Below are 10338 nucleotides of genomic sequence, written 5' to 3' on the forward strand. Positions count from 1 at the left end.
CGCACGGCGGGGCCGGCTCCGCCGGGGCGGCGGCCGCGGAGATGCTCCGGAAGGGCCCCGAGATGGCCCGGTGGTCTCCGGCTCGGAGATGCTCTGCAGCGGTTCTGTCCCGGAATGTTCTGCGCCGGTCCGAGGATGCTCCGGAATGCTCTGTAGTACCTCGAGGATGCTCGGTACCGGTCTGAGGATGCTCTGTAGCACCTCGAGGATGCTCGGTACCGGTCTAAGAATGCTCCGGGATGCTATGTACCGTCTCGGGGATGCTGCACGCCAACCCGGGGATGTTCGGCGCCGGCTCGAGGATGTTGCGGGATGCTCTGTAGCGGCTCGGGGATGCTGCACGCCGTGAGGGCTCCGCCCCGGGGTTGCTCCTCTCCTCGCCGCCCCGGTGATTCCTCCCCGGTTAAGTCGGCAGATGCTTCGGTCGGGAATGGCGTAGGGGTGGTTGCGGCGGGTCCAGGTGCGGGTCGGGGGTGCGCGGGGGCGGTGCGGGCAGCCCGGGAGCCGCACGCCCCCCGGTGCCGCTCTTATAGACACGGGCGCCCCGCCCCCGCCGCCCCCGGTAAACACCGCCGCGCCGGGTCTGTCAATGGACGGCCCCGCCCCCCGCCGCCCATTGGCTGCAGGGCGGGGGGGCAGATCCCCTTCAGCCAATGGGAGCCCTCCGAGAGGGGTTGCTGGAGAGAATGGCAGCGCGGCACGCCCCGGTACCCCCGGTACCGCCCGGCTACCCGGCACGCCCCGGTACCCCGGTACTCCCCGGTACCCCCCCGCTAGACACGGCACGCCGCGCTACCCCCTGGTAACCGGGCACATTGATCCCCGATACCGCCCCCACGGCAACCCGACACCCCCCAGTACCCCGACCCGAGCAGCGCAGAACCCCCGGTGACACCCGGTGCCTTCAGACAAGCATCCCGGTACCCCGGTACAGCTCTGTGCCCTCAGGCACGCACCTGAGGATGCTCCAGCTCCTGCCAGTAACCCGCCGCTCCCCCGGTTTAGGCACCCCGATGTCCCCGGTGACCCTGACATCCACACCCTCGGGAGCACCCACACCCCTCGCGGTCCTCCGGGAGCCTGTGCATGGGTGTGACCGGCCGGAACAGCCAGTAACACCCCGGAATATGCGCTTGAACTCTGCCCTGCTGGCCCACCGGGCTCCCGGGACACCCACTGCTCACGGTCATCCGTGCAGAGCCCTGGCCCGGAACAGTCCCCGGGCCGCTCACTAGGGTTGGCACCGCTCGGCGCCACGCGCTGTGGCAACACCGACGCCTTCGTGAACACGTCCCCGCCACCCATTCCAGCGGGGTCTCCCCGTGAGTCGGCCCCCGGCGGGGACGGGGGCGCCGGGCGGGGAACGCGCAGCCCACGAGGCGGACACGCGGCTCCCCGGTGCCGTGGGTGGGGCCACGCCCCTCCCGGTCAGGCCCCGCCCCCTCCGCTGGGCGGCACCAATGGGGCAGCGGCGGCGGGGCTGTTGCCCCGGAGACCGCGGGCTGCCCGCCGGGGGCCGCGCCCATTGGCTGTCGCTGCCGCGCGCGGGCCCGCCGGGGGCCGCGCCCATTGGCTGCGCCGCCGCCGCCAGTTGCTGTGGTGACAGGGGACGGCGCGGGGCCGCGCCCGACCCGCCCGGGCACTGCCGCTCACCGGGCACCGCCGCTCGCCGGGCACCGCGGGCTCTCCCCGTCCTGCACTCTGAGCGGGAACTGTGGCCTGTCCCGACCCTGCCGGCTGCCCCGGCATTGCGGCCAGCCGGGACACCGGGGCCTGCCCTCCCGCCGGCCCGGAGCCGCGCTGCGCGGGGAACACCGCACAGTTCTCCACCGCGGCTTTGCCTGCGGGCGGCGCCTCCCCGAGCCGTTCCCGCTCGGTACAGCCGGAGGTCATGCCCGGCACGGGTCACCCACATGGCCCTGGCAGGGAGAACCTGCTCGGCCGCTCCCAAACACCTCCGGTCTTAGCTGCCATCGCGCCGGCACAACCGGCTGGGTGCGCATTATCCCGGAACTCCCCTGCCGTCGAGCAACTCTGTCCATCCCCGTTGGTCCCGTGCACCGGGCCCGCCTCTACCCGGGCTCCCCGCGACAGCCGTTCCTCTGCTCCCTCCCGGCCCCGGCCTCTCCTCAAGCAGCCCAGGGCCAGTCCCGCCGGGCTGCTCGGGCTGCCACAGCTGCTTCCATCCCGGACACGCAGATGGAAGCACCGGCGGATCCCGGCCCGGTGATCCCGGCCCGGTGCGGTGGCGGGGCGGAGCCGGCAGGGGGCGTCCCTTCCGCCCGTTGCCGGGATCCCGGGCCCCGCCCGGCCCCGAGCCCGGCCGCTGTCGCCGCTGGCACCGGCTCGGATCACGGGGATCACGGGGCATCCCCAGAGGCCTCAGCGAAGAGGGGTTCCTGGAGGGCGATGGGTCCCGGAGGGCAGAGGGTGGGATGGTGAGGATCAATGGGATGTAGAGGTGTCCCGCGAGGCACAGAAGCTGCCAAATGGACAAAAGAGCGAGCCGGGAGGGGTTTCCATAGACCAGCAGCGGTAATCACCCCTGCAACAGCCTACTAAATCCATTCTTCCATAGTGCCCCTGGCCCCAGCTGGCTGCTGGAACACCACTCAGCTTCGCAGAGCCACTCCTGTGTGGAATGGCACCAGGCACGGTGACAGATTCCTCCGTGCTGCCAGTGCAAGCAGCAGCGCCTGAGGGTAAGGTCAGGGTTGGTGCAAGGGGACATTTCCCATCTCTGAGGAATCAGCAGTGACTGTGTTTCTCCCTGAGCAGAGGGTGAAGGCAGTGGTGCAGACCTGCTGTCAGAACCAGCTGGACACAGTGAGGGCAGAACTCCAGGAAATAGAAAAAACAATGGAAAATAATCTGGGAAGCTGGTTGCACACATCCCTGTGAAATGAGTCTATACAGTCATGTTACCTTTGCTTTCCATCCTCGGCTAAAGACACTGTGTTGATCTTATAAATGTCAAACAATTCCATTTCTGAGAATGAATCCCATTTGCTCTGTGGGGAGGATCTTCCCACCAGCCTGTCAGGAGGGAGAGAGCCCTGTGACACACAGCAACCTGTGCTCGGGGGGGTCTGCTCATGGCATCATTCCTTCCTGCTGTATCCCAGGTCCACACAGGGCTTATTTTTCATTAAAATCTCACCCTGTTGGGCAGACACTCGCCCAGCAGAGCAGCAGTGGTGTGGGTGTCAAGGGAGGCTGCATGTCCTGCACCAGGGTCTGGGTTTTAGCTGCAAGACAGGTATGGCTGTAGCTATGGAGGCACAAGCTGAAGGAGGAGAAAAGCCTGGAACATGTCAGGAGGGAGGAGGCGAGTGGCTGCGTGATAGATTAGTGGAACTTCATTTTTTTTCTGTTTTAAAAAAAATGATAAAAAAGGGGAATTAATTAGCCTCGGCAGCTGGTGGGGCTGGGGTTACTGAGGGTGGATGGGAGAAGAGTTAAAAATAGCAGGAAGGCCCAAGTGGAAAGTTTCTGTAACATCACAAGTCAGGCATTTGGTGCTTACCCGCCCTGACAGGCGGGAGCCTGTGCCAGAGCCCTCTCCACCATCCTCAGCCCTTTCCCACTGACCTCCCGGCAACTTTTCACACGACATCACCAGCCCTTCGTTTTGCTAATTAACCCTTTGCTTCCAGACACTGGACTTGCATCCTGAAAGAGCAAGTCCAGCCACGAGTTGCTCATCCTGGGAACGTGAGGATGCAGAGGAGCACAGTGCTCCTGCTGGCCCTCCCTGGGTCCCTGTGTGTTGCTGGCAGCGTGTGGAGCCCAGAAGAGCTGTGACCCCCTTGTATCCATTCCCATCTGCTTTTCAGCTTTCCTTCCTTAAAAATCCTCCCGTTTGCAGAGGCTCTGGGTGGATTTTGCTGGTAGGTCTGAGCCCTATGCTGGGACACTCTGGATGCACAGTTTGTCCTCAGCTGAGACGGAGATGGATGAGGCAGCTCTGAGCAAGCCCAGCTTGCTGCACTTGTCCCCGCTGCGAGAAAGCAGATGTACCTGGCTGCTCCAGCGGGCTTTCTCTGCTTCTGTTTGTCTTTCAGGATGGACAATAAGAGCAGCTGAATTCATTCCTTCTCCCTCTCGGAGGCCCAGGAGTTGTGTCTGGCTCTGCTGCTCCGGGAAGGCTGGCGAGGCTGAGCCTGCCATGCAGAGGGTGGTCTGAGGGTAGTGGAGCAGGGCTTGGGCTGGAACTGATTTTGGTGGTTGGCAGAGGGGTCAGTGACTGTGGCAGACCATAAGGCATGAGAAAATACTGCTGGGTTTACTGGGGGTCAGGTTTGGCTCTGGTTTACACTAAACAGGAGCTGGGCACTACCCTCACCTGGTTTAAAAGGGTTTCCCTCCTCCCCTAACTGCTTGCATGATCCTGGATCCCAGAACAAGCATTTGGGCTGACCCCACTGACAGCCAGTGCAGGATCCTGGGGACATAGAGAGGGTGGCACAGCTGACACAGGCTCAGCCACATTGTGCCCCCTGATGACAGGACTGCTATGCAGGGAACAGGACACCTCTGAGCACAGTCCATCTGAGCAGTCACCCTGCTCCTGTTTCTGCTCCTCCTCACACCCAAACAGCCAAAGCACATGGCTTATTCCCCTCTATGCTTTCCTCTCCTACCTCTCCTCTCTCTCAGGTATGTGCTGGGTACTGAGGTGGTCCTCAGCACTCCCACCAAGGAGGAACACTCATCTGATGCCAGCCCAGAGCCTGGAGCAGCCAGGCTTGGGTGAGATGCCAAGCTGACTCCATTGCCTTCAGCCCTTCTTCCTCCCCCCAGTCCTGCTCAGCACCTTGGGCATTTGCAGATGTGGTTTTATGGCACAATAAAGGTGTTACTGTCACTCCTGCCCTCCCCATTGCTGTGCTCTGATCATGAGGGATGTCCTGGGACCAGCCCTGGTGCTATGAGGCTCTGCCAGCATATCCCATTGTGGGTGGACTGGTGATCCACTGTAGGGTCAGAACAGTGCCCACGCTGGGACACTTTGGGACAGTGCTGCCAGTGTCTGGGATCTACAGACAGGTTCAAATAAAAACAGCTCCTGCTATTGCCTGTGCCAGGAGACCCCCAGCCTTGTATTCCATCACTGCATCTTGGAGACAGAGCTGCACAGCTGGGGCTTCTAGGTCCTGAAAAAGCACATCTTCCCCTGAGCAGGGCAGGACCGGACCGGGCCCGGCTCTCTCCTTTCTTGGCAGAACTGAGCCTGGGGTGGTGAGACCAGGGCCGGGAACTGGGCCGATGCAGCTCCACACAGGCCCGGAGCGTGGTGCAGCCCCCGCCCGCGGAGGCGCATCCCGCAGCATCCCGATGTAACCTTTCTCCCCATGACCGAGGCACGGCTCCCGGGGGAATTCGCCGTTCCCCGGCACCGCAAGCCCCGAGGCGACCGAGGGGACCGGGCCAGGGCGGCTGGGCCGGACCGAGGCCAGCGCGGGCGGGGATGTGCCCGGCGGGGGAGGGATCGGAGCGGCGAGGGGCTCCACCTCCCGGGGCTTAAAGCCCGGGGCGGACGGCGGGGCGGGTGTCCCGGGGAAGTTGTGCCCGTGTTGCCATCGGCTCGGAGCGGCTCCAGGAGCGGCAGCGGCGCGCTCGGGGCTGCCGGGTGCGGGTGCCCTTCGGGGCGACACCCCCTCCCCTGCCCGCCCTTCGGCCCCCTGCCCTCGGTGCTGGTGATGACCCTGAACACGCAGCCCGGGAGCAGGAGCCCGCTGCGGCGGAGGGCCAGCACCCCGCTCCCGCGGCCGGGCGGCTCCGGGGCCGCTTCTCGGAGCGAGCCCTTCCACCCGCAGCTCGGCCACACCGCCTCCGAGCCGGGCGGCAGGGCCCCCCGCGGCAGCGGCTGCCCCGGCTCCGCGGGCTCCCCCCGCCTCAGGGAGCCCCGGTACCGGGTGGTGCTGCTGGGGGACCCCGGCGTGGGGAAGACCAGCCTGGTCAACCTCTTCGCCGGCGTCCAGGAGAGGGACCCGCTGGACCAGCACGGAGGTGGGTGTCTGCTGGGGGGATCTGCTGCAGGGTCACCTGCGGGGCATCCCGTGGTGGGACAAAGCCACGTGCGAGGCGGAGGAGCACGGGACCCGACTGGGAAGGGCGGCACTGACCGAGATCTCCCTCCCGGTGTCCCGCAGGGGTCGCGTACGAGCGCAGGCTGACCGTGGATGGCGAGGAGACCACGCTGCTGGTGCTGGACACCTGGGAGTCAGAGCAGCGGGTACGGCGGGGCTGGGTGTTGGAGAGAGCTGGGATGTGCCCGGGGGACATTGCATGGGCACAAGTGCTGTCTTGGGGCCTCTGAGTGCTTTGAGGGGCAACCTGGGCCCTCCCTGTCCATTTCTGGGGCTCACCACCTTGGAGCACAGGGTACACACTGGGCAAGACAGGCTGGGGTCACATCTCTGCACAGCTCTGTGCCCACCCTCCCGGGGCATGGGAGGCTGGCCCCCATATTCTCACTGGTGTGGGCTCCTATATGATAACCAACTTCAAAATGCATGGAAATGTTTGGGAATGGGGCTGAAGGATCCAACTGGGTAAATCCACGAGTCAGTGTTGCCAGCCAGAACACTTTAACGGACAGAACAGTGCCTGGCATAGGGCATTCCTCATGCCCAGAACATGAGGTATCTCCTGGGCAGAAATACCAGTGCTGCTGTCACTGCCTCCCTCCTTCCCTTTCTGCCAGGCCCCTGCATTCCTGTACGTGCCACCAGGCAGTGAGGACAGGGTCAATGCACAAGCTGTGCACAGGGGTGCAGCACCCACATGGACTGAGTTGTGTTTGGCACTTACCTGCAATGCCCAGAGGTGCCCCAGAACTGTGACACCCCAACAAAGGCCCCTTTTTTTCCACCATGGCTTATTCCCACACTGCCCAGCAGTGCCAGGGTGCAGTACCCACCACACTGTCCCAGGGCATTCCCAGGGGATTCAGCCTCACCTCCTCCCACCAGGCTGAACCCACAGCACCAGTTTGTTGTTGAGAGAGAGGAAAACTCCCAAACACTCCCCTCAAAATCAAGAGCTTTTAATCTGCATTTAATTAATAGGGTAACACACTTGTTCACCACAGAGTAGGGGCTGTGGGGTGCTCTGACAGGTCCCATCAGTGCCAGGGTGCTCTGCTGTCCCCTGGAAGTGGTCATGGCCACAGATTGGTGACATCTCATTCCCCATGTGGTGGCAGGATGAGGAGAGCCAGCGCCGCAGCCACTGCCTGCAGATAGGGAACGCCTACATCATCGTTTACTCTGTCACTGACCGGGACAGCTTCGAGAGCGCCTCGGAGCTGCGCATCCACCTGCGCCGGGCGCGCCAGGCCGAGGACATCCCCATCATCCTGGTGGGCAACAAAACCGACCTGGTGCGCTGCCGGGAGGTGTCCGAGGAAGGTGAGTAAGGGGTGAAGGCTCTGGTGGAGACCCCTGAGGGGGCTCCATGCCCAGCTGCTTCCCCTGCATCTGTCTCCTTGTCCCTGGATGTGCAGCTGCTGCCGTGCATGTGGCAGTGCCCGTCCCACAGCACCTGAGATGCCAGCAGGGCTGTGCCCTCTCCCTGCCCTTCCCTTGCAGAGGGCCAGGCCTGTGCTGCTGTCTTTGACTGCAAGTTCATCGAGACGTCAGCGGTTCTGCAGCACAACGTGGACGAGCTCTTCGAGGGTGTGGTGCGGCAGATCCGCCTCCGCCAAGGGGGCAAAAAGTCCCACCTGCACCCCCCGCCCGGCCAGAAGCACAAGGAGAGCCTCGCCAGCAGAGCCCGGCACTTCCTCGACAGGCTGGTGACCAGGAACAGCAGCAAAGTGGCCCTCAAAGTCCGCTCCAAGTCCTGCCATGACCTGTCCGTGCTCTGAGAGCCGCGCTCCTGTCCCTCCCCGCGCGCCGGCTGGGACTCTGCGCTCTGCCAGCAGCGTGGCCAGTGGCCAGTGCAGAGCTCAGACTGGCCTGCAGTGATGCTGAGCACGTGGAGCTGTTTCCACTGGTGCTGAGGGATGTGAAGGTGCTCTGGATCCAGCCATTCCCACCAGGAGAGGGGATAAGTGGGATCAGGTCCGTGGAGTGGAGGATGGGATGGGTACCTGCACTTGGAGTGGTGAGGTTTTGGATCACAGCTGCTCCTGCAGAGCCAGAGGTGAGGGGTGGCTGTGCCCCAGAGCAGGGCTGGAGGCTACCAGGAGTGTGGCAGGTCCCACTCACAGTGCTGTCCTTCACAGGGCAGCCGGGACTGGCAGGGGCACCGTGGCATTGTCCACCTTGGACAGCCTGGAGCCTGGCTGGGAAGAGGGGGCAGGGGAGCACCAGCAGCATCACCTGGCACCCTGACCCTGCTGTGCCAGGGCTCTGTGCCATGTCTCACTGGCACCAGTGTGTTTCTGTGCTCTCTCTGTACTGGTGTGATGGGGAAACCCTTGATCTGCAGAATAAACCACATCAGGGAGGTGCTGTTCTCTGCTGGGTCCCTGCCCTGGGGAGCCACGTCCCAGAGCCACATGGTCAGATTGAAGCTCTGTTCCTCGCCTATGCCAGAGCTGAGGATCTGCTTCCTGCTCTGGCCAGCCCTTGGGTGGCTCCTCCATTAGCTGGAGTATCTTGGGGCAGGGAGACCCTCTGTCCAGGCCTTCCTTTGGCCACCCTTGGTGGAGGTCCCAGTTCCTCACCCACTGGTCCAGCATCCTCCCCTGTGAACCCCCCTGCATTTCCCAGCTCTGGAAAAGCCTGTGGGAAGGGCTGAGCTGTGCTGAGCTGCAGGTTTAAAGCCCTGGGCACCGTGGGAGCCGCAGTCTGGGCAGGGATCTGGGTGCTTGGTGGCTCCAGGAAGGGGCAGGGGGCAGGATGGCACAGCAGGAAGGGACGTGCTTGGCTGCAGCCAGCAGGGAATGACGCCGGGCACGCAGGGAGGCAATGCTGGAGCTGTGTGGGCTTTGCCTGTTGTTTTTAGGCTGTGCTGCCATCCAGCAGCTGGGATACCATGGGGGAACCTGCTCAGCATCCCGGGCCTGATGCCAGGGAGGATCAGCTGTGCCTCCTACTCGGGTCGGGAATTTCCACTCGCTCTGTGGGCAGACCGTGGGGAACCACTGGCAGTGCCTGGCACAGATGGGACACTGGAATGTGCCCTGTCCCTATGGGAAACTAATCTCTCCAGAGGTGCAAATCCCAAGTTTTGCCCTCAGAAATGGGGACGTGGGTGCTCAGATTTTTTTGGTTTTGTTTTTTTTTTTTGCCATGCTGCTTAGCCCATGGCATTGCTGCTGCTCTGCCTTGGAGCTCCCGGTTCCAGGCTCTGCTGGAGGCGATGCCGAGGTTCACACAGCGTCGGGGCTGGGGGCTGCACCCCGGGGACGGGGGTCCTGGCTGCTGTGCTTCTTCCCGCAGCTGCAGCCGGTGTTTCCCTGTGGCAGGAGGCGGGGGAGCGGGGCCACGGCATGGAAAGTTGGCAGCCGGCGGAGAGGGGAGTGGAAAGAATGAGCTCAAACGCAGAAAAATGCGGCCGTGCTGGAGGATGGGAGGAGTGGGAGGAGAGGCCAAGGGGGGCCACGGTGAGCGCTGGGAAAGGAGAGAGGCTGGGAGGAGGTGCTGGCAGGGGGCCCGGGGCTGCCTGTGCTGGGCCCGCTCTGGGGAAGGTGGTGCCACTCTCGGCGGTACCAGCTGCTCCAGCGAGCGCTCCGGGGCTGCCCCAGTGCCATCAGCCTCTGGGTGGCCCCTGTGTGCTGTCTACCCCTGGGTGGCCATCGCTCCCAATGCCGTCCATCCCTGGGTGCCCATCAGCCCCAGCACAGTCTCCTGCCATCCCAAGGGCTCCCTGGTGGCCACCATGAGACAGCAGCCCCTGACTCGCCCATCTCGCTCTGCACAGCCACACTACCCTTTGTGAGGATTCCCAAGCCAAGCTGGGATCCAGAAAGGGGAAGAAAGATGTGCAGTGCCAGGCTGGGATGCAGGGGGGTGTGTGGGCACACTGCCTTGCGCTGCCCATCGTGCCTGCTCTGGGAACAGCAGCTGCAGGGAGAGGGCAGCATCCCGGGCAGGAGGCCAAGCCCGCAGAGAGGGGTCCCAGGAGGCTTTTCCCATCTGAAACACGGAACTATGAATCACCCCGCTCCTGAAATAGATCTCTTTTAGTTAAAATATAAAATTTAAAAGACATTTTCAGAAAATAATTTAAAGGCTTGTGTTTTAATCCCTGCTGTGCTCCTGTCTCCTGCCCATGGCTCAGATCTAAACGGGGGGCTGCACCACTTCACTGTGCTCAAATCTTCACCAGTTTTTGCCCTTCAGCAGACTTTCATCCTGGCGAGGAGGAGGAGGAGAAGGCTTG

The 10338-nt window shown here is 63.3% G+C and overlaps 1 protein-coding gene across 1 annotated transcript; it reads left to right on the forward strand.

Annotated features, from left to right (window-relative positions):
- The first annotated feature begins 5360 nt into the window (after window positions 1-5360).
- REM1 (RRAD and GEM like GTPase 1) lies at window positions 5361-8804 on the forward strand. The gene is made up of 4 exons (XM_064730070.1): window positions 5361-6012; window positions 6156-6238; window positions 7211-7415; window positions 7596-8804. The coding sequence occupies exons 1-4, from the start codon at window positions 5703-5705 to the stop codon at window positions 7871-7873; spliced, it is 876 nt and encodes a 291-aa protein (XP_064586140.1). The 5' UTR covers window positions 5361-5702; the 3' UTR covers window positions 7874-8804.
- Window positions 8805-10338: the final 1534 nt, after the last annotated feature.

Source organism: Zonotrichia leucophrys, chromosome 20, assembly GCF_028769735.1.
Source record: "Zonotrichia leucophrys gambelii isolate GWCS_2022_RI chromosome 20, RI_Zleu_2.0, whole genome shotgun sequence".
NCBI lineage: Eukaryota > Metazoa > Chordata > Aves > Passeriformes > Passerellidae > Zonotrichia > Zonotrichia leucophrys.

What these genes read in the sequence shown, in the direction of transcription:
- REM1 (XM_064730070.1), top strand. Translation starts at nt 5,703, where the DNA reads ATGACCCTGAACACGCAGCCCGGGAGCAGGAGCCCGCTGCGGCGGAGG. An exon ending in CCCGCTGGACCAGCACGGAG is followed by an intron (nt 6,013 to 6,155) that starts GTGGGTGTCTGC and finishes GGTGTCCCGCAG; the next exon opens with GGGTCGCGTACGAGCGCAGG. An exon ending in CCGGGAGGTGTCCGAGGAAG is followed by an intron (nt 7,416 to 7,595) that starts GTGAGTAAGGGG and finishes CTTCCCTTGCAG; the next exon opens with AGGGCCAGGCCTGTGCTGCT.